The sequence below is a fragment of the Neophocaena asiaeorientalis genome, unplaced genomic scaffold (assembly GCF_003031525.2).
Source record: "Neophocaena asiaeorientalis asiaeorientalis breed wild unplaced genomic scaffold, Neophocaena_asiaeorientalis_V1.1 scaffold648, whole genome shotgun sequence".
In the NCBI taxonomy this organism is placed as follows: Eukaryota; Metazoa; Chordata; class Mammalia; order Artiodactyla; family Phocoenidae; genus Neophocaena; species Neophocaena asiaeorientalis.
In genome coordinates, this window is record NW_020172781.1 from 4,460,762 (window position 1) to 4,484,498 (window position 23,737).

The window sequence follows — 23,737 nt, forward strand, 5'->3', positions numbered from 1 at the left end:
GGGTTTCCCCGCCCATCTCCTTCCGTGAACCAATGAGAAACAAGTCTCTGGGAGTGTCCCGCCCTGGGGAGAGAGCCACGGACCAATGGAAGATGGCGGCTGATGGGTGGCGCGGCCGGAGGTAGGTGGAGTCACCCCGGGATCTGGACGGGAGCCTGGCAGGGTCAGTCCCCTACCAGAGCCCTGGAGCATGGCTGTGTGGGGTCTGGGAGTTCGCCTTGGCTTGCGCGGGTGCCTCGGCGCCCGCAAGCTATTGTGTCCCCGTTTCCAGAGCCGCGGCCCCCAGGGCGTGGAAGACGGGGACAGGTGAGTACCTGGCTGGGAGGGTAACTCAGGCATCTGCCCTGAGTTATGTTGTCGCCGTGGTTACGTCAAACCGCTGGGAGGTCACCGCAGCAATCGCCAGGTGACGTCCTCTTTAGTCGTGACGTCACCGTGGCAACGTGGGCTCCGTGGAAGCCAGAGACCGAGGTTTCTTGGCACAAGACAAGTCCAATCGAAGCCCAGCATCCATCAGGACAGGGCATATCCCATGTGAGCCAAGAGGGTCATCTTGCCTGGCCCCACAATCAGGAGGGGCCTCAATTCGGAAATTAACCTATCTCCAAAGCAGTTTATACTTTAAGGCACAGAGATACACCAGCGCGGTCTTAAGAGGACTGTCATTATATGCCTTGAAACTTGCACCCCGTTCCCGGACCTTAGAACCTGATATAATAATGGATTAATCTATTTCACAGATCCAGTAATTTAACCTTTGAATAACCTTCTAATGTCACATTTTAATGTTGAAGTCTTTATTAAAGGTGTTGCTATTTGAAAATGCCAGTTTTCGAACCCTGTTTTGGCAATTCTCCATTTCGGAGTATACTTGAAGCTTTACAGTATGGTAATGGCCCAGGGATTTTTCCCTCCAAGAGTCCCTGGCTTGGTAGAGCAGAGGTAACAATTTTGGGGTGTCGAATAAGATAGTCTTGGGCAAGAATCCCAGCCCTACTGCTTCTTCCCGTGGTGACCTAGGAGGGTGAGTCTCATCCCGTCAGCTACCGATTCCTCAAAAACAAAATGAATGGGCTTCCCTGGTGGCGCAGTGGTTGAGAGTCCGCCTGCCGATGTAGGGGACGCGGGTTCGTGCCCCGGTCCGGGAAGATCCCACATGCCGCGGAGAGGATGGGCCCGTGAGCCATGGCCGCTGGGCCTGCGCGTCTGGAGCCTGTGCTCTGCAACGGGAGAGGCCACAACAGTGAGAGGCCCGCATACGGCAAAAAAAAAAAAAAAATGAACATCATAGGTAGTGCTTGGGAAGATTCCAGGGATAATTCAAGGAGATAATGCCTGTAATTCACTTAGCATAGTGCAGAGACTATGGAAGTGATCGATAAATTCTTTCAGCCAACATTTATAGAGCGTCTGCATTGAGCAATGCACTACATCAGCTATTCTGCAGATAAGGGTGTGGCAAGACACAGAACTTGCCCACAAAGGGCTTAAAACTAAGAGGAACGGAGGGGAAAGATTTCAAGAGATCCAAGCAGAAGGGGGTAAGTGCTGCCTCTGAGGATATGGGTAGCAAACTGTGACCCACTGAAGGACGTGCCCCATTATATATGCCATCCTCACTCATCATCTCTTGATGTTTATTTCTCCTTAGGCCACAGCCTTCCTCAAAGACACCCAAGCTCCCCAAGATCTACACCAAAACAGGAGACAAAGGTAGGGTGGGGACAGGTGAAAAATGCAAAGAAAGACATGGCAGATTCCATCTTAAAGTTCTTCCAAATTCTAGGACTTCCCTGGCAGTCCAGTGGTTAAGACTCCACGCTTCTACTGCAGGGGGCATGGGTTCGATCCTTGGTCAGGGAACTAAGATCCTGTATGCCACGCGGCACTAGAAATTGATGGAAAATTCTGGAATGAGAATTAAATAATAGCTTTAAAATATTTTTTTTAAGTTCTTTCAAATTCTTTACAGACATTAAAAGTATGTGACAGATCTCAACAGGCATCACCCAAATGTGATGTGAAATGAAAGATGCCCAAGATATATTAGGTGATAAAAGCAAGTTGCAGAACATCCAAATAGTTGGAATCCACTCGATAAAAGTGTGTGTGTGTATTTATATGTGTGTTCAGGTGTGCATAGAACATTGTGAAAGGTTATACCTTGGACTGTTACCTGGGAGAGAGATTGAATTGTGGGAGAGGGGAATGAATAGACGGGCTTTCATTGTTTCCTGTACATACTTTTATTCTATTATTTATTTTGTAATGAGCATATATTGCTTCGATAATTTAAAAAAATACCAGAACATAATGTACAGGAAAAAAAAGGTGCAGAAGAACATATCAGTATGATACCGTTTTCTAAAGTTTTAAACCACGCATGGACTTCCCTCGCGGTCCAGTGGTTTGAACTTGGCGCTTCCACTGCAGGGGGCGCGGGTTTGATCCCTGGTTGGGGAACTAAGATCCCTCATGCTGCGTGGCATGGCCCCCCCCCCAAAAAAAAAAACACGCAGATTACCAGTATTTATTGCTTTGGAGGTATATTTATGTAGTAGGAAGATAAAAACATTCATAGATGTACTTAATGCCATTGTACACTTAAAAATGGTTAAAATGGCCAATTTTACATTATGTTTATGTTATCACAATAAGAAAAGAAAAGATGCAAAGGGATGACAGTGTTGATGCCCTCCAGCCAAAGACTCCAGGGACGGAATTCCCTGGCGGTCCAGTGGTTAGGACTCCACGCTCTCACTGCCAAGGACCTGGGTTCAGTCCCTGGTCGGGGAACTAAAATCCCACAAGCCAAGCAGCACAGCCAAGAATAAATAAATAAAGAAAGAAAGTATATCAGGACATAAGTGAGGACAGTGGTTACCCCTGGGGAGGGGGGCAGTGACTGCAAGCGGGGACACGGGGGCTTCTAGGGTGAGGCTCCTATTTTATTTCTTGATCTAGATGCTGATCACAGAGGTCTATATCAGTTAGTAACAGTTCATCAACTTGTACACTTATGATTCGAGCACTTTTCTGTGTATGTTATCCTTCAAGTGGAAAAATGCTTTAAAAGAGCTTATCAGGAAAAAAAACTCTTTAATTTGGGCAGCAAAACATTTTCACAGGGTTTTCCAGCACCTTCACCGGAGAAAGGAGACCGAAAGACGACCAGGTGTTTGAAGCCGTGGGAACTACAGATGAATTAAGTTCAGCCATTGGGTAAGGGGGACGGGATTGGCCTTGAGGTCGGGCTTGAGTTGGTTGTTAGAGGGCATGACTGATGTGCAGCTCTCCAGAGTGTCCGCCAGTCCCAGAGGCTGCCAGCCCTCGATGAACCTTCCTTGGCCTGTGGCTTCTGTCCCTCACCGCGTGATGCTGCCTCGCCCCTCCATCCCTGCTCCCTCATTCTGCTCGTATGTGTGTGCCGTTGAGGTGCATGTGCAAAGTGACAGGTGAGTCGAGCACAGTACACAGGGCATCAGACATGATCCCTTTCGGGAGGCTTATTTTTTAAGCATATACACAGCTAGAGTTTAGAAGGTGGACTCGGAGAAGTAGTCAGGATCGGCCGGGCCATGCCGGTGTAACCAACAACCCCCACATTTCGTGGCTTAAACCACCAAAGGCGTATTTCATCCTCTCACTTCAAGCCCATCGTGGGTTGGGTATGTTTCTTCTCTGCCTGGCCTTCACTCTGGGACCCGGGCTGGTGGGACAGCCTCTGTCTAGAACAACACCAGTAATTGTGGCAGAGGGAAGAAAGATCACGGTGATGCCCACGCTGGCTCTTAAAGCTTCCACGAAGTGACACGCCACCTCTGCTCACATTTCATTGGCCAGAGCCAGGGACGTGGACACATGTGACAGCAGCAGGGGTGGGAGGGGCCGCAAATAATTGAGAACAAAGTTCAGGCCACCATGCTCAGCAAGCCGTTGGCAGCATGAGCTGCAGTTATTATAAGTACTAGTTCACAAGTTCCGACTCGGCCTTGTGGGTGAAGATCATGGTAATCAGACAGACCTGGGTTCAAATTCTCTCCCACTGCTGACTGGCTGTGTGACTTCAGGCAAATCACCTGGCCTCTCTGAGCCTCAGTTTCCTATTCTGTCAAGTGATCCTAGTAATAGTATCCAATCTCATTGGGTTCTTGTGAGGATGTAATGAGAGAACTCCATGTTTCCCCCTTAGGACAGTACCTAGCACCAATCATAATGCTAGCTATTATTATCATCATAATTTTATTAAAACTTACCTGTTCATGGTGGCCATTTCTCAGTGATGGGCCTAAGTGAGGTTCTCAGGAAAGATAATGTAGCTAGTCTGCCAGCAGAGGAGAGAGGGCAGACCCCTTGGTGTGTGTGAGAAGGGTGTGGTGAGGGGGAAGTGCACAGAAGATGAAGTGGGCAGAGGGGCGGGAAGGCAGGTTCTAGCATCGGCTGTTTAGAATTAGCAAATCAGCAGGCCATCATCCCTCAGGTGATGTGGTGCAGGGGACTGGCCACAGCTCAGTTGTGGATTCTTCCGTCCTCAGATGTTGGTGGAGCATCTGCGTGTGCCAGGCTCTGCTGAGTGGGGAGCCTCAGCCCTGCCTTCATGGAGCCTGCGGTCTGCGGGGTGCGGTGCAGCGGGCGGGGCGGAGCAGACAGACGCTGGAGGGGCAGCCACAAGTGGTGGGAGCGGGGATGGAGCGAGCATGGGGAGGGGCCTCCCGCTGGCCTCTGTCGTGGGAACATCCTCGGTGAGCAGATATTCCCGAGCATCTCCAATGTGCCAGGCCTGAGGCATACGCCCCCGCCTCACCATCCAGAGGGGAAGACCAACGCGGGACAGCTTACGTGTGTGCTTATTTAGTTCTGATTGTAAGATGGGCTAGAAGATGCACAGTCGTTCTTCTTTTGTCCTTTCAAAGCCATTCTCCTGTGCCTGGGAGGCTGGCCTGGAGATGGTCTCACCCCGATTCCTTTGTCCTCTGGCTTTAGAGTTGGTCCAACCAATGGGCAGCACCAGCAGGAGATCGGACGAGGGTGAGAGGGGTAGGGGTATGTGTGACCCCGCCCCCAGCCCTGTGCGGCTCTGGCAGTTGTGGGGCTTTCCACTGCTTTCTCCCAGCTGCCCAGCTCCTGGCGATGGCCTCTGCCCAGAATGCAGCTCTCTCCAGGGTTGGTAGCACCTTTGACGCTCCCTTGCCCCTTCAGGCTCTTGCTTTTGCTCATCTCTGCCATCCATCCGCAGTTCCCATAAGCCTTCCCACTCTGTCAGCAGTCCCTTCGTGAAGCTTTTCTCCAGGAACCCTTCAAACACACCACTGCCCGGCCAGGACCCTGACTGGTACAGAAGAGGGTGCAGTGTTCTGAGGGAGGCCAGGGCCACAGTCCTGACCTGCATCGGGGGCACTTTGATTTTCCTGCCCCACCCAGCCTTACCAGCGAACTCCTACTCAGCCTTCAGAGTCCCACCTCCAGCATCGCTTCCTCCAGGAAGCCCTCCCTGAACCCTAATCAAGGCCAAATATCCCAGGACTCTCACCCTTTCCTTCAGAGCACTGACCTCAGTTTGCAACTTCACTGTCAGTCGTGTGACATCTGATTCACATCTCCCTGTCCTGCCTAACGGGGCCTGTGTCACCTCTGTTCATACTGAATCACCTGGACCTGGCCAGAGTAGGCGCTGAAAGAGGAGTTGTTGGCTGGATGAGCGGCGAAAAACAAATACCTCCAACCACATGGAAGGTTACGATGTTCTCAATGTCAGCAAGAAAACAACGGCCTTCCTGTGACAGCTCAATTAGCAAAATGGCCAATCCCCTGAGAATGTATTGCCTTCCAGCAAGACAGGGCCTGGGGATGTTATATTTGAGGCAAATTCTTCCTTCTTCCTCACAGGTTTGCTATGGAATTAATTGCAGAAAAGGGCCACCCGTTTGTGGAAGAGCTTCAGAAAGTGAGTAACATTGTCTCACCCCGAGCTGGGATTTTCCAACCCCGAGGCCTGGTGGCCATAACTGGATTTGCCAACTGACCATCAGTTCCTTTCTGTGTCACCTGGGACTAGTCCACTTACCCTCTGTGAGCCTCAGTTTCTTCATCTGTAAGATGGGGACACACAGAGATGACCCTCCCTCACAGGCGAGTGGTGAGGTTTGGCCTCAGAGAGGGAAATGTGAAGGGCAGTGGTCTCAGCCCAGGGCAGTTCTGCCCCTCAGGGGACACAGGGCAATGTCTGGAGATGTTTTAAGTTGTCACATTGGAGGTGGAGGTGCTACTGGGATCTAGTGCGTAGAGGCAGGGATGCGGCTAAACGTCCTACAACGCACAGGACGGGCCCCATGACAGAGGATGACCTGGGCCAAAATGTCAGTGGCCCTGAGGTTGAGAGACTTGAAAGGCCCAGCTGTGGTTAGCCCTCGGCGGGGGGGATGGTAGGGTTCTTAGAATTACTGTTCTGTTCCTTAAGAGGCAGCGGGGGCTCTGCCCCACAGAGAGGACTTCAGAAATAGAGGCAGGGCCACCACCCCCAGAACGTGGAGAATGTACCTGGGGTTTTAGTCTGCGTGCTGACCTGAGTCAGCTGCTCCCTGGAGGGTCAGCGCTCGGCCTGCTTCAGTCCTCCAGGCCAGGCTGGAGCCCACTGGGGCCCCTGGGAGCAGACACAGGGTAGTGAGGGGCTGCAGAAAGATGGGAGGCCTAAACTGCTGGAACATTCTATGAATGAGGCACCTCCTGTATGAGGGAGACTGGTCTTCAGCCTCAGAATGAGGAATTGCTGGCGTCTACAGTGGTCGTTTCTGTCTGCCGTGCTCACCTCTGAGCGGGGAGCTGCTCCGGGCCTATGGCAGGCCAGGCAGCCTGTTCCCGGCTCTCCCTGCAGAAGCCCATGAGGTGGAGGCCAGCCCTCACGTTTTACAGAGGACAAAACTGAGGCTCAGCCCAAGGCCGCACAGCCAGGAATCAGCGGGGCTGGGATCGGATTCCCAGACTGGGGCCACCTCTCTCCAGCCCCCGGGGTAAACGCTGCAGGTGGCCGCTGGCGGAGTAGTACGGTGACGCCCCTTTCCATTGGAAGCCGCAGAGACACCACGAGGTCAGGGAACTTACCCAGAGTCTGCTTGCTCGGCGGCTCAACAGGGCTCCAGTCCACTCCCGGTGGGCACCGTCTACTCTCACCGACCGTGTCCTGCTCCCGGCACACTGCCACGGTGGCTGTCTCATCAGAGGGCACAGCCCTGTCCTGTACAGTTTAAAAAGCACTGTCAATTTGGGTCTCTCCACCCAAGTGTTATAGGTTAGAAAACCAAGGCCGTCAGTTTAGAGAAAAGAAAAAGCCCTCGAAGGGCCCGGCACATGGGAGAGGAGGGTCGGGGTGAGAAGACTCCTCCCGACTATCCCTGGGTGCTTGACACTCCCTGTCTGCGTCACCCAGGCGTTCCAAGGGAGCCAGGGCCCCTCCCAACAGGGCCGACGTGCTGCGCTGCAGGTTCACACAGAGTTTGCTGATTAGCCTTTGTAAATGCCGGCTCCTTAGAGGCCTGACAGCTCCCGGCAGGCCCAGCCCTGCACGTGGACGCACGAGAGCCCCGCTTGGCCTGCGTGACAGGGTCTTCACCCACGCCTCCCATTCCTTCCCAGATCCAATGCTCCCTGCAGGACGTCGGCTCTGCACTGGCAACACCGCGCTCCTCAGCCAGGGAGGCTCACTTAAGTAATTCCCTCCCTGAACCCACTGTGTGTGCTCAGAGGGCCCCGGGGGGCCTGGGCCCGTGGGCGGGGGGAGTGATTCTGTCCTGGGTGTTGTCTGGGACCCCTGTCAACCTGGCCTGTGCAGCCTGAGACGGAGGGTCCCTCTGAGCCAGGGGAATGGTTGGCGGGCACCCAGGCAGAAGGGACGGGGTGGGTTCCTTGTGATCCTGGGGCAGTGGCCTCACGGCCATGTCCTTCTCCTTGGCTCCACAGAACATGCCACGTTCGAGGCAGGGCCCATCCTGGAGCTGGAGCAGTGGATCGACAGATACTCCAGCCAGCTGCCCCCGCTCACGGCTTTCATCCTGCCTGTAGGTACTGGGCTGCCTCAACCTGGGGGTGGCTGCGGGCCAGTGTGTTGACCAAAACACACAGGCAGGGATTCAGCCTCCCCACTTTTAATTTTTAACAGCGACAAAAGCTTTCCCCCAGCCCCCAAGTCCCCTCCCGACCGTCACGGCTCCCTCCCCAGTCCTGCCTGCTTTGGAGAGGGGTACCCAGTGGGTGTGCCCTGGCAGGGCCCCTGGAGACAGAACACTGCCTGTTGTGGGCGGGGCCTGTGTGTCCCTCCATCCATCCAGGCTCCCTGCCTGTAGTGGGCACCCTCCCCCTGCCCTTCCAGCCAACACCTGCTTTCTCCTTTCAGTCCGGAGGCAAGAGCAGCTCCGCACTGCATCTCTGTCGGGCCGTGTGCCGCCGAGCTGAGAGACGGTACTGGGGTGCGGGGCCGAGGGAGCGTGGCCTGGGCAGAGAGACAGTGATCCTGACGGGGGTGGTGGGGTGGGGGCGGAACAGCACGTCGGGATCAGAGCTTGTGCAGAAGCAGGCAGCTCCAGGAAAGGGGAGGGGGAGGCCCAGCGGGTCTAGGTGATTATTTGTAATTATAATAACACTCACGTGGTATGAAATTCAGGTGCGTATTCAGTGAGGACTCCCTGTTCCTGGGGTTAATCTAAATGGTGGGGGTGGTCTCAGCTGAGCAGAAAGGATTGAAAAGCTCCACACCATGATAAGAGCTATGAGGGAGGGTACTTGGCACCAGAGTGACCCAGCCTGGGACTGGGCATGGGGGGTACTGGGGGCACAGTGGACAGAGTGCCCAGGGTGAGGGGACAGCAAGGGCAGAGGCGGCAGTCTGCATGGAACACACACAAAGGATGCCGAGTGTCTGGTCCAGAGTGAGGGGCGTGAGGCATGACGAGGCTAGAGGCTGAGCTGAGGCCAGGCCGGGCAGGGCCTCATGTGCCCCGAGAGCTCTGCATTTATCCTGCGAGCCATTGATGGGTTTTAGGCCATGAGATGACATGCTGGCTGCTGGGTGAAGAAGGGCCCAGACCAGCCACCTGCTACCCCAATCCCCCAACTCAGAGTCAGGAGAGGAGGGACCCCCCCCGCCCCCCGCCAGAAGCTCCTGACTGCCTTTTCAAGGAAACTTTAAAAGAGTAATTGCGGGGCTTCCCTGGTGGCGCAGTGGTTGAGCGTCCGCCTGCCGATGCAGGGGACACGGGTTCGTGCCCCGGTCCGGGAAGATCCCACATGCTGCGGAGCGGCTGGGCCCGTGAGCCATGGCCACTGAGCCTGCACGTCCCGAGCCTGTGCTCTGCAACGGGAGAGGCCACAACAGTGAGAGGCCCGCATACCGCAAAAAAATAAATAATAAATTTTAAAAAAAAAAGAGTAATTGCAACATCTCCATTTACACCACTCATAGGCCAGGCTGCCAGCCGGCTTTACAGAGAAATGGGAATAAAGCCCTGCTTTATATAACCGGCAGGACCGTGCTGGGCACTTTGTGTCCATTATTTCATTGATTCCTTGTGGTAACCTTGGGAGAGAGGTGGTGGCAGCCCCCACTCTACTGGAGTCAGGACGCTGGGGCTCAGAGGTGACACCGTGGCCAGGGTCACCTGGGTGGTCCATGGCAGAGTCTGGATTTGAGCCCGGGTGTGTCTGCTCCATACCTGAGCTCTGTCCATAGCCCCATGTCATAAAGATTTCACTTTTCATGAAAGGCCCTTGGGGCCAAGTGGTTCCTAAAGTGATGCCGAGTCACAAAAGAGCTTCAGCTTCAAAAGGAAAAAAGTCATTTGTACAAAGCTGTCCACATCAGCAGTGCTCATAGTAGCAAAAAACTGGAAACAACCCAAAGGCCCAACATCAGGGAATGGCCGAGCAGGGGTCGGAGGGGGGCGGTCCTGAGGACACCAAACCCGTGCCCAGGTGACAAAGCCCCTGGGGCAGGAGACACAAACCTGGGGCCTCGGTTTGGGGCGAGCACCTCCCAGCAGGAGTTACGTAGCAGAGGCGACGCGCGTGGAGGGGCTGCCAGCTCACTAGCACTCAGCAGACAGCACCATCTAGCGTGTCTGCACAGACTGGCGAGGCTGCAGCGGGAGTGAAATGCTGACTCAGGACGCAGCTCCTGCCCCCAAGCGTGTTGAGCCTATAACGTAGTGTGATGCTGTGTTTCCTCCCCTTCTAGCGTGGTGCCTCTTGTCCAGTCCGGTGAGACGGATGCAAACGTGGCCAAGTTCTTAAACAGGTACTCAGATGGGATCTGGAGAGTCTTTCTGAAAAAGTAGGCACTTCGTGGCTCCAGCCCTGGCTCGTGCGGCTCCAGCGTGGGCCAGGCCAGGGCTGAGAGCTGAGGGACCCCAGGAGCTGCCTGGGGTCCAGAAAGTGACCTCACAGCCAGGGTCTGGCCCCTTGATGTGGTCACTCCTCCCCCAGGACATGGCCTGGGCTTTGATGGTCCTGACCAGCTCCTTTCCTCCTGGGAGGGGAGTGAGGACCGTTCTGTTCATGTCACAGTAGTGATCCTGGGGAGCCTTCCAGCCCTGTAGGTTGTGTGGGCTGAGCCAGTTCGTTCTCTTAGCAAGGAAGGCATCACCGCACAGATGAGGAACCAGCATATGACAGCTCTGCGGCGGGGGCGATCACCCAGAGTGGAGTCTCTTCCACTGCCCAGTCCCCCACCACACTCCCAGAGAGACAGCCAGGCATCAGGAGGAGGGGGGCATGGTTCCAGGAGGGGGCACGGGTCAGGGAAGGTTCCAGCAGGACCTGGCATGGAGCTGGCCTCGGGGTAGGGTTGGGGCAGGGAGAGAAGAGGAGGGTGGGGTCAGTGCGGCCTGGAAACAAGGGAGAGCACAGGGCAGCTTCGTAAGCTAACTGCCAGCCGCTGAGGGGCAGGCTCGCTGCTGCCTCTCCTGTTTCCCTCCCCACCCAGCCCTGCCCAGAGGCCCCATCACCGCCGGGTCAAAGAAAAAAGGGAGGGGGGCACTAGGGTCTAGCCCACTAGAACATTCCAGGCCAGTGCTTCTCAACCAGGATGTCTGGCAATGTCTGGAGACAAGTGGTTGGGGGCTGGGGTGCTGCCCAGTGTCCTACAATGCACACAACAGCTCCCTCTTCCTGCCACGAAGAATCACCCAGCCACAAGGAATGATCCCGAATGTCACTAGTGCCGAGGTTGAGAAGCCTGCTCTAGGCTCCCTCTACTCAAAGAGTAGACCAGCAGCACCAGAATCACCTGGGCACAGTTTAGACCTGCCAAATCCTGGGCCTGGCCCAGCCAGTCCTCCCGAATCAGAATCTGGTCTGCATGTCACCAGGATCCCCAGTTGACTTGTGTGCACACCCCAGTTTGGGAGGCACCAGTCCTGTTCACTGGAAGGTGCAGAAACCAGGGAGTGGTCCCAAGTCACCAGCCCTGTGAGGTCAGACAGGGTAGTGGCCTCATCTTGCAGGAACCACCCCAGCCCTGGCGCCAGAGTCGGGCGCTGGGCTCTCAGGAAGCTGGCCTGGAGAGCCATCCATCAAGCCCAGGTTGGCTGAGCACCCGCTGTCCCACCCGATGCTCCTGGGGCACGTGACTGATATTTCCTCCTAGAAGGCTAATATAGGGAGGACCCTGTTAGCATTGATCTCTCATTTCAGATCATTCCATTTGCCTTCTTCTGCCCCTCCAGACTCAGTGACTATCTCTTCACGTTAGCCAGATACACAGCCATGAAGGAGGGGAATCCAGAAAAAATATACAAGAAAAATGACTTGTCGGTCCATGCCTGAGGCGCTTGGAAATAATGGAAAAAGGGAGCTTTGCAGACTCCTCTACAGTGACAACGGGAAAGGAAGACTTTGCCCTCGTGTCCTGATTCCTGAAGATCTCACCCAGAGGGGCCAGAAGCTGGTCTTTTATCCAGACTCCGCTTCCTCTCAGGGCCCCCCACTTCCTTCAGGAGCTGAGGCCGGTGAATTCTAGCCCCCTCCCCTGGGCTCTCCTCAGCCTTCCAAAAAAGAATAAAAGTGGGAAAGGCTTGAGGGTGTGTGTGTGGGGGTGTGTGTGTGGGTGTGAGAGAGAGAGAGAGAGAGACAGATGCCCTCCACTGGCAGCTCATTTGGAATGGTACCAGAGGCCCTTGGAAATGTAATTGTGATTTACCTGTGCCAAAGGGGCTTTAAAACGTCACATTTATAAAGAGTAAGGCAGACGGGATTTGGAGTTTAGTCACCTCTGAGCCACTCATCAAGGGGGAAGGACGGCTGCAGACTGACAGGCGAGGCCTCGGAAACACTTGGACTGAAGTGCATGTGTGGCGAGGGTGCAGCCTGGAGAATCTTCTCTAAAGGGGAGCCTTCCTCCATCGAGGGACGGACATCCCGGGGAGAGGAACACCACCACTTTAATGAGGGCATGTCCTGCCCGGGCAGGTGGCGTCCAGGGTCAGAGGTGAACTGCGTTCAGCTTCAGACTATAAGCTCTTATGTTTCCAGCGAGGCTGATACAGACCAGACCTACTTCTCTGATGTTGCACTTGGCTGGTTTATGCCTCTGAGATCCAGGCCACAGCTGTATTTTATTTCAGTTGTCACTGCTGCTCCCGCCCGCTAGGAAGTGACCCTGCCAGTGCCAGGTGTGTCCTTGGGAAGGGGGATATTTATGAAGGGTGAGGAGGCAGCCCTGAGAACCTGAAGACTCCACGCCACTAATTGCAGGAAACAACTTGGGAAGGGCAGGCTCTCACTAACTGTCAGGGCGGAAACGCCCAGTGAACTCCATCCAGCCATCATTTATTAGCCTGAAGCTCGGAAGTCTGGTCCCTCCAGCCATCCTTGCCAGCAGTTAGGAAACATTAAAATGATGAGTTTTGTGCTAGCTTTGCTTTCGTTCTTAACCACCTTACCTGCTCATTTTGCTGGAGGAACATCATTATCTCGTCCCTTCTGGGTCCTTTCGTTCCTGGACTTGAGCAAAGTGGCTGAGGTGCAGGTGACCGTGAGTGAAAGTGAAAACCCTCCCCGGCTTTTGGCCCCGGCCAGCAGTTGGCGCCAGGTCTGGTGCATGGTGGGCACTCGGCCTGTGTGAACAGAACTGAGAACATTACAGAACAGGCTAAAGGTGGTTCACTGTCGGGCAGGCACTCAGGCTGGACCGGGGAGGGTTATGTTCCAAGAGCTCACAGCAAATCCATCAAGTGACTAGGTCCTGCCCACACCTTAGCATCTTCCTGGAAGGAGCAGGACGTACATAATAAAAAGTCCCACATTCCCCACCGTAGTGAAACATCTGCAAAGGACAAGAGGAGTTCTTCGAGTAGATACAGCGTCCTCATGGGATGATCTCTGAAACAAGGCCTTTTCCTGTAGCCATATCCCCTCCCCAGCAGCCCTTGCTGGGAGGGGCTGTCGCAGGCCAGATGGTAACTCTGGGTTCCCAGGTCCCACGCCCCCTGCATCATTCCCTTCCACCAGCAAACATCCCTGAGAAACAAACACCCCTGAGAAACATGCAGGTGCAGGCATGTCCTGTGCCACTGACCTGGGAAGAACTGAGGCGGCCTGCTGGGGAAGGGCTCGCCCAGGGGACGGGTCAGTTTGAAACTTTCGCTCCTCTGCCGTACCTTACATAGCCATGTGGGAGCTGGAAGCAAAAGGAAAAATGTGTTCACCCCCGTACACTTAGCAAAACATCCTCCTCGGTCTCGAACCCAGTGGGAAAAGTTAATGAAAACTCCATGATCGAAACACATGACTGTATATAAAGCCCGTCTGCAACCGCTGTCAACCCTTGTAAATGGTCATCCGCATCACACAGCAACGCAGGTCGGGAGAGAAATGGCAGGCTGTTTTTATATATAATGGTGATACCTTGTCGATCATAGATTTTGTTTTTGCATAAATTTGATTTTTAAAAATATCGCGGTGAGGGACTTCCCTGGTGGTCCAGTGGTTAAGACTTCACCTTCCAGTGCAGGGGTTGTGGGTTCGATCCCTGGTCAGGGAGCTAAGGTCCCAAATACCTTGTGGCCAAAAAAACCAAAAACATAAAACAGAAGCAATATTGTAACAAATTCAATAAAGATTTTAAAAATGGTCCACATCAAAAAAAAATCCTAAAAAAAAAATACTGCAGTGGAATAAATTCTGTAAAAAAAAATTGCACGAAAGTTATTTCTCTCGCTTCCTGGATTTGGGGGTGTTCCCATACATTTTGCACCCAAGAAAGTGCTCCACCTGCCTCTCCCTGGTCCAGGTCTGGCTCTGAGGATCGTATTTAGGGCCACAGTCAGAGGTGGTTGGATATTCCAGTGGTGAGAAGCCCACCAGCCAGCATTGTCGAAGGGCTTGACATGCCAGGCCCCAGGCCAGGGGCTCCACAAACATCATCACATTGAAACCTCACAGCAACCCCGAGGGAGGCACTGTCTATGGCAGGAGCGGGGAAACAGACTTGCAAACCAGCTTGTGTCAGGGAGTCAGTGCCAAGATGTGGGCCAGGGACACAGCCCTGTGACTCCCGGCCCAGTGCTCCTCCCCCCACTGCCACTTGACAGTCATTTTAATCACGCCCTGGGCCGCTGAGAACAATGTCAGGCACTAATAGATTCTGCTGTCTCATTTCTCAACCTACTTTCCCTTAACTGATACTTCATGGCTATTGTTAATGAGCATTTTTCACCGAGTAATTTTCATAACCCGAACTTGTAACTCATCCCAATGACAAACGTCCCCGGTACCAAATCCCCCATCAGCTGCAGTGTCACCCTCATCTCCCCCCACCCCACCCTCACACCTTCCTCCGACAACCCATACAGTTTTATGATCCCTCTGTCCCAGTTATCATTACCGAACCTTTAAGAATCCAGACACATTTCAAGTTTAATTGAATAAAATCCTTTGTGTAATAAATTCCACATGAATGCTGCATAAATCAGTGCCTTGGGAGGATTTGTGGCTCACCCCTCCCTTCAGAACAGGCCCACTGGCGATACTGGACCCAGGCTGGTCCCACCTTGCTTAGGGAGAGGACTGAGGCACCCTTTGCAGCCCAGCCAGGGTGCAGTATTCATTTGCCTTGACCTGTCACTTTTCTTCTCTGGAGTCCATCGTGGAAGACAGTGCTTGGGCGCAAGCAGAGGCAGGAGATGAGCTGGTTGGGGACACCAGGATTTGGAAGGTTGGGGGACACCCAGGAACTTTGGGGGTGTCCCGGTGCTCTCCCACTCCACAGATTCACAAACTTCTGATGAAGGCTCTGTGCATCCTCTCCCACTGTAGTGAAACATCTGCAAAGGACAAGAGAAGTTCTTTGAGTAGATACGGCAGTCTGCGTACAACCCGTGGAAGCCCCGGGGAAGAACCTCTGCTCTCAGTTCTCCAGTGCAGCACCCACTTCAGGAGTGAATCTGTGCACAGGGCTGCCTGCTCCAGCGGCCTCATTGCTGGTTCTGCGGAGCCCCAGGCTTGTGGTGCGAGAAGAGTCAAACGCTCGGCATGGTCGTCAGCTTCAGGCAGACTTGGGTCCAAGACCAGCTCTGTTACTTCCTAGCATCACGACTCTGGGCAAGTCGTTCCATCTTCCTTGGACTTGCTTCTTCAACTGTAAAATGGGAATGAAAATCACATCCACCCCACAGGACCACTGGGAGAGTTTAATGAGGCAATGTTTAAAAGGCTTAGCATGCTCCCCCGTCTCATGTTAGCTATTATTATTTTGATTATTATTTGAAATCAAGTTCCAGCTCTGTCACTTCCTAGCTGAGTCACCTTGAGGGAATCTGTAACCACTCTGAACCTCAATCTTCAGCTTTTATTTTTGGGGACAATGATACCAACTTCCAAGGGTTCAGGAAATATGTCCATGGGCCTGGCACACGGCAGCAGCTCAACAAAAATAAAATGTAGCTACTTTTGAATCAGGTTTTATCCTTTTTCAAAGCACTTTCAAATAGCTCAGGCCCAGGTGGAGCGCACAGGACCGGGAGTAGCACCTCTGGTTTGTTAAGACTTCCCGAGCCGGTGGGAGATGGGGGCCTCCAGAGGGTCCTGGGCCAGGCCAGCCCAGGGGGATGTGGCTCCAGGAGCAACAGGCCGAAGTGAAAGGGAGGGTGACCCGGTCACAGAACAGCGAGAGCCAAAAGGGATCAGTGCCCGAGGACTCCCCGCGGGCAGCAGCAGAACCTGGTCTTCAGATTCCCACAAGGGGTCCTCTTGGGACAGAGGACATGATTGACAAATAACTGGGGCAGAGGAGGAGACGAGGGGACCTAAACCCAGGAGGAGCCCCCTACAAGCTACCTCTCTGAGGAAGGGTGAGCAGCAGGCCAGCTCAGCGTGCACCAGGGCAAAGGCAGCCTGGGGAAGGGATTGAATAAATGGCAGAAAGGCGTCCAGCTGACCCAGGACCTGGGGGTCCTCCCCACACCAGCTGCTCCCAAGGCACAAACCCTTGGCCCTAGTCTTTGGCCATCTGCAGTGCCCACATCCCTCCCCAGTGAGCAGGTGCCTTTATTTACGATCACCTTGGAAGGGTCGAGCAGACATATGTTGCTGAGGGTCGTTTATTCTTGTTTATAAAATTTATGGCTTCACCTCGATTACACACTGTCAAAACGGGAAGGATTGGCCCCAAAGTCTCTTGCCGCATGACTGCCTCAGACGTGTGTACATCTGTTAACTCCGTAGGAGCTGTAGAGGGAAATAAGGCTGCCGATAACTCAGAAGCTCGCTGTCCCGTCACGAGGTGTGGGCTACAGGCCTCAAGGAGAGACATCAGGCGCCTACGTGGAAGGGGAGGAGGTCAGGGTCTGCGGGTGGCCGCACCAGGTGGCATCGGGACCCTGGCCTTGCCTGGCAGACGGGCTCTCTCAGGCGCTTTGGGGTGGGGCATGGAAGGGGAGGAACTTGATTCCTGCAGCCCTCAGGGGTCCGGCTGCAGGACTGGCAGCTGGAGCCAGTTCTAAGCCTGTGGATCTCCACCTGCAGGTGTCAGCGGGGAGAGAGAAACATTGACTCCACTGTGGTGGGTGGAGTTAGGTACGACCTCTCAGGAGGGCAATCTGGCAATGTCTACCCAAGTCCTGGAAATGTGCGTCCTTCTGACCCAGCAATTCCGTGTCTGAGAATTTCTCGGAAGGAAACAGATTCATCAGTGGAGTCATACGGTTTTTTTTTTTTTCAGTGCGTGCTGCTCATTACAGAGAAAAACTGGAAACAAATGTCCAACAACAGGGAGCTTATTATTAAAGAAGAAATATTTAACAATAAGGGACTGTAGGAAATATCATAAAGCTACTGAAAATGATGGTGCCTATATATTTATTACTATGCAAAACTGTTCACAATCTATTAAGTGGGGAAAAAACCCCCAAATTATAAAATGGTAGGTATAGAATGATCCAAATCCTGTAAAAGAAACATGAGTGTAAATATACCATAGAAAAAAGATGCAAGGATTCATTCTATATGTTAATAATGCTTATCTCTAAATCGTGGGATTACTGGGTGGTTTCTACTTACATTTTTGTTTGGATTTCCTTTTTTTTTTTTTTTTACAATGTATTTGGGTTAGATTTGACAGAGGCGCACTTGTATAATAAACATGATTGAAAAAGTGTAAAGAAACTTGACAACTGCTTTCCCTGCCTATAATAAATCATCTACCTCCCTTGGGATGTTTGGAGCCAAGAGAACAGCCCAAGGGGAGGGCGCCCACCAGCAGCCAAAGCCAGGGGGCCCCTCCAAAAACTAGAAGCCTGGTGAGTGTGCCCTGCGTCCGTTCTATTGGAGACAGCTGGCTGTTTGGAGTGCAGCCCCTGTGCAGCCTGAATGTGGATGCTTGGCTTCCGTTCTAGGACAACAGCTGAGGGAAGAAAAATGATCGCAGCCCCACTGAAGTGCACCCGGCGGGTAATCACACCAGCTTTTCAAAGGATGTTGAGGATGCTGGCATCCTTCTTTGTCCTCCGTTGGCTGCTGCATCTTTAACTTGTACAGAATTTGAGAGTAGACAGTGGACTTTCACATTTAATTATTTTATGTGGATTTTTGTTCTGGATTATCACCCTAACTTTACCTGGACAAACTGGCGCCCCATCGGGTAGAGTAATGAATCCTATGTGCCGTAGTCAGCAAGTGGAAAAACCAGCACTCAACCCGGGCTTCCTAGATCAGAATCCAGCTTCCTTGTCCAACTCTGTTCTGCTGAGACAGGGCTTATCCCAGGGATGGGCAAGAAATGCCAATTCCCACTGATTGGTAGTGGCTGCCTAAAGGGCTGTGGTAAGGAGCCTGAAGCTGGATCCGATTCAGCAGGAAGGAGTTTGGTAATCCATTAGTGACATCTGCCATGGCTTCCTACGGAGGTAATGCAATAAATAATGTGTATTCGACGTTTCTGAATTCCTGGGCCAAATCCCTCACAGATTTCAAAAGGGTGGGGACCTCAGAGGTAGGTATGGGTCTTCAGGCTGCCTAAGGGTTCTCCTAACCCTACAGCTCCCCAAGACAGCAAACCAGCAGGACAGGGATTTCTCAGGGCTTTGAGACGACACACCAGGGTCAGAGATCTTTGAGACCCAAACACTTGTAAGTCCGACTAATTGATCAGTCAGCCCTGATGAGCTCCCCAGCAGAATTTAGAATCTGTAATTACATTTCACATTAAAACATGCAAAGTTAAGATTAAAGCCAGTGAAAAGTGGCGTGACACCTCCCGCCCCCAGCCCACCTCTAGCCTCTGCCTCCATCATCCATCCCTCCTCTCGCCAGCAAGCGGGTCTCCTAGGGGCAAGGGCTATAGTTCTGGAAGCCACTTCCTTGGGCTGTTTTCCTCTCAGTTCCCTCTAAGGCTGTTTCCTGCTGTGCTAGGGACCAGGTCCTGCTCCCCTCCCTGCAGTGCTACATTTAGTTAAGGCAAACGCTTTGTTCAGGGGGACATTTTTGGGTCTCCCAATTTACAGTGATCTCCAGCTAAAGACCTCTAAGAACACACCCACACCCGTAGTTGAGCAAAGTCGGATCGACTGTCCTGTTGCAACGAGAGAGCACACAATACAGAGAGCCACGGGGTGTTTCAGGAACAGGGTGTTAGAAAGGACCTAGAGGATTTGGGCTTGTGTCAGGTCCTTTGGGGAAGGTTCAAGGAAGCAGGGGTAGTTCTATGACGGGGTGTCTTAATAAACCTCTATTAGGAGGGAGGAACGTGTGAGGCTAAAGCTGCAATGGAATACACTGGAGGGTCAGACAGGCACAGCCCCCAACCTGTGCGAGGGGCCAGGGGGAGTGACAATAAGACAGGGCAGGGCACCCCTTATCAGGTACATTCCCAAATCCAACCCTGCCTTTTAGCTCTTTAGCTGGGGACCTGCGCGGCTGTGCAAACTGTCACTTCTCCTGGTTTTGCCAGGACTCAGGGAGACTGAGCTCTGGGGTCCTCAGCAAGTCCTTAAAAATGCTGCAGGGCCTTATTTGCAAAGTGGGCGCAATTTTGTCTGTTTCCTTCAGCCCCCAAGAGGGTAGGTGGGACAGGGGACAGCAGCAGACACAGCGGGCTCTGGACAAGGGACAGAACAGCCCCTGGGGCTTCCCTCAAGCTTGGCCCCTTGGCTAGAAGGCTCTCCCACGCCCTCTTCTGCCTGCTCAAACCAGGTAAGGGCTCTGGAGTGTGGCAGACCTGGGTTCAAACCTTGGCTCTGCCGTTTACTGATGCTGAGACATCGGACAAGGGGCTTATCATCTCTGAACCTCAGTTTTCCCAGCTGTGAAGTGAGCATCCTAGCAGCACCACACTGGAGATAAGTGATGACCGTACGTGCTCACACACGTCCTCCTTGGATTAGTTAAGCCTCTTCCCCCACCCCATATCGAGCTCTGCAGGGCAGGGTGGTGCCCACATTCTTCTCTCTGTACCTCCAGCACCAAGCCCAGCCCAGAGCATAGTAGGTCCTGGCTATCTATCTGTTAGATGAATGGACATGAGCCTGAACTCCCTGGCAGTATGGCTTCCTGGGCCAGCTCCTGGCTGGGACACCTGCCAGCTGCCAGGCCCATCTGGCACCATTGTAACGGTGACCAAACCATCCACGCTGCACAGCAGACTCCATGCGGCCCTGCACTGCCCCACTTGGGTGATGGTCCCTTCCCTGGACAGCGTCCCTGGGTGGGTCACAAGCAGGGTGGGGGAGTCAGTGGGGCCAGGCCCAGAGGGAAAGCGAAAGGACCATGGAGCCTGACGTCTGGGATAGGTGTCCAGAGCAGCCCAAACTGTCAAGAGGACGAAGTGTCACTGTGTCTCTCCGACCTGTCTCTTTCTGCCTCTAACTTCAGGCTCCCCGGCCTCCCCTGGAAGCCCCTCCCCTGCAGCCCCCCTGGGTCTGTTTGCACCCAGTGACTTCTAGCCCCCTAGGCTTTGCCACCTCCAGCGCCCCTCACGGCATGGGGCGTCCTGCACAGACCATTCCCCTTGGCGGCAGTGCTAGTAGTGGTGGAAGGGGGACCGCCGTGGTCTCACAGACGCAGGGCCAAATCTCGCTTCTGGCACTTCTGAGCTGCGTGGTCTCATGCAAGCGAATCCACCTCTCTGAACCTGTGTCTTCATCTGCAGAACAGACCAGTTACACTCCCAGGGCCCAGGGTCCCCGGGTGGATTGAATGTGACCACTTGTGCAGAGGGCTGAGCGCAGTGCTGGGCTTGGGCGAAGGCCTAGGGATGGCAGCTACCATCACTACACTTATGGTAGGATGCTCCCACTCCCGTCCTTGGTGATAGATGTGTTCTGATTCCCACCGTCCACCACCTTCACACCTTCCGTCTGGCTGCTTCCTCTGCCCCAAATACCTCCCTTCCCATCTCTGAAGTGGAAACCCTCTTTCTAAGTGAAAATGAAGGAACACCTCCTTTACAGCCCCCTCCTGCCTAAACAGATGTGACCCCTCTTCTTTGACCCCCGCACACTACTTGTTACCATGACGATGCTCTTTAAGGCACGACTCACTAGGCCCAGTTCTTGGATAAGAAGAGAGAGGCTGGCGGAGGTGGTCCAAGCTCCTGCAGCCAATGAGTGGCCGGGATGGGCCTGGCACCCGTGTCTGTGACCCCACAGTCCATGTTTCCACCCCAGCTGTTCGTGAGGTCCTCAGGACAGATACTACCATCGCTGGGGTGATTTTACTGATGAGGAAAGAAGGTTCAGGGAGCTGGAAACTTACCCAGGGTCACTCGGCTTTTGATGCCAAGTCCAGGGTCTTAGCCTGATCGCTGGGGCTTAGCGGACGACACTCCAGCCCTTGCTCCTCTGCGTGGTCTGCGGCGCAGTGCCCCAGCCAGACCAGCTGAAGCAGCATCTCCCTGGGGACTCATGTGCATGTGAGTGTCTTCGACGCTCTGCTTTGGCTTCCTCTGCGGCCCAGCTTCAGTGGGGTGTCTTCTGCTGTCGCTGGGGGGATCCCTGCAGTCTGGCTTCTAGGTGTAGGGTCTGTAAACTGACAGACCCACCCCAGTCCCCCCAAATTTCCAAGAGCTGAGAAAACCACAAAGGGAATGCAGCTGTGAGTCCTGGGTTGGGGAGATGCCTGGCCTGAGTGCGCGGGGAAGCGCAGAGCTCCACCAGGGCTCGGGCAGAGGAGGACCTGCACCCCTGGGGCTGGGCTGAGCGTGGTGGAGCCCAGCTCCTTGGGGTCCTGCGGGCCGCTGACTCCGACTCCTCCGTGACACGGTGAGTGCCGCTCACCTACTTAATGGAAGCCCAGGGAAGCGAGGGGCCTCGCCCACAGCCTCCCAGCTGGCGGGAGGCAGAGCTGGAACGCGAACCCAGTTCCAGATGCTCTGAAGCCCTTGCTCTCTCTAGCGTCCTCAGTTAGAGCTGCACTCCACCAGACTCGGGAGTCAGCTGCCACCTGTTAAGCACATGCTTGTAACAAATGTTAACCATCACGATGATTATAATGAGAGGCTGCTTCATTCTGACTCCATGCTCCAAAGGCTGGAGAAAACCGTGGCTCCCGTCTGGGCCTCAGAGCAGCCCCTTCTCAGTGTTACTCAAGTGTCACACTGTGTGGGTGTGTGGCTGTGTGCGCGTGTGTTGGTTGGGGGATGGGGGGCACAAGCCTGGGAACACCTGGGCCAGGATCCTCTGGCTGACGTGCTCTTGCTTGTGTCCTTTCCTGCTCAGCCCTACGCCGCAGGCAGTGCAGAGGAGGGCGTGTGCTTCTCCCCACTCCGCAGAAGCTCCACAGAGATCACAGAGGACCCTCCTCCGTGTCATCTCTCTTCACCCTGCTGTGACTGTCGGTGGCACCAGAAGCTACTCTGGAAGCCTGGCCAGAGCCCGACGACCAGGTGCGGGGGCAGCCCGGGTTTCGCAACATGAAAGGTGAGGAAGGGCAGGAAGAGGGCTGACATCTGAGTGCTGACTCGTGCTGGGTGCACATCACGCCACTGAACTCTGGCCGCCCCCGTGGTGGCACCAGGACTCCCGGAAACGCACACAGCCAGGCCGCCCCATGACAATTAGAGCAGGAAGTGAGGGACCGGGTTTGCACACGTGCCTTTGTTTCTTGGAAAAGACACCAAATGAACACTTTCCACAGTTCTCTACCAGCTCTTATCAATTTAAGACATTTCCAGGAAATAAGACTTCAGCCTAAGGGGGGCCCTGGGTCTACACGTTAGCCAGGCTTAGAGACAACCCGCCTGTCCGTACCTCTCACAGTCAGCAGCGTGTATCGGCTACATCAGCAGCACAAACATAGGCTGATGGCTTTGCTGGAGTCAGAAACAGTGGTGACCTGTGTTCCTCAAACTGCCTTCCACCTAAATATTCTTAGGCACCTGCAAGTTCTATCAGTGTATTGAATTGTCCTCATTTTAATAGTAATGGAAAACACCCCACTTGTTTTTCCTAGTTATAAAGACAAACTTTCTGTTTGCAGTACTAACTTGTAATTAAAAGCCAAAATATCACAGGATAAGGCTTTAGTTTTTTAGGTGGGCGTGTCCCACACTGGAGGCCACTGATGGATTTGGGGGACTCTGCAGAATGTTTTTCCTTTGCAGGATATAAATGCTCTGTGGGAGGGAGCCTGGCATATGCGAATTCCTCTTGGGAGCCCAGGTGGCCCAACTGGCAGGCTTTCAAGACCTCTCTCCTGATGCTCAGATCCTCAGGTGCCCCCAGGCCAGGGGAGGCAGCAAGAACTCACGGGAGGAGGTGGAAAGACTGGCAGGGTTGAGATGGGCTTTCTGCTGGGTGTAAACCTGGTCTTGTGTAACAGGAAGAGACAGGGCTGGCGTGTCCTGCAAATGCGACCCTCAGTAATGGAGGAAAGCCGAATACACCCAGATTAGCTGGAAAATCTTACTTTGAGCACTTCTGAATTATCTGGATTTTTTTCAATAAACACCTGTCACCATTTTACGTTACCGTGGAAGGCATGTAATCCAGGGTGGTGGCTGCCTCTGGGAAATGCGTGAGAAGGATGGGGAGCACGCAGGGTGCCTAAGGGGGCTTAGCTTTACCTGAAAGGTGACACACTGTCCAGCATTGTTGACCCCGGTGAGGCAGTGAGCCTCGGCTGTCTGCTGCATCCTCCTCTGTGTCTTCTTCCCGCTGTGGAAGCCTGCACGCCCTTTAAGCCCCAGATGCCCCATCCTGAGCTCTCCAGGCACTCGGGTGCAAAGTGCTCCTTCCCGACATAAAAAGCAGAACAAAGCCAC

At 53.8% G+C, this 23,737-nt stretch overlaps 1 protein-coding gene across 1 annotated transcript; it reads left to right on the forward strand.

The window, feature by feature from the left end:
• Positions 1-176: 176 nt before the first annotated feature.
• MMAB (metabolism of cobalamin associated B) lies at positions 177-12,063 on the forward strand. Its single transcript, XM_024741592.1, has 9 exons — positions 177-306; positions 1,652-1,713; positions 3,129-3,222; positions 5,887-5,944; positions 7,630-7,702; positions 7,954-8,051; positions 8,387-8,451; positions 10,223-10,282; positions 11,712-12,063. Exons 1-9 carry the CDS (start codon positions 191-193, stop codon positions 11,809-11,811), a joined length of 726 nt encoding a protein of 241 aa, XP_024597360.1. The 5' UTR covers positions 177-190; the 3' UTR covers positions 11,812-12,063.
• The last annotated feature ends 11,674 nt before the right edge of the window (positions 12,064-23,737 follow it).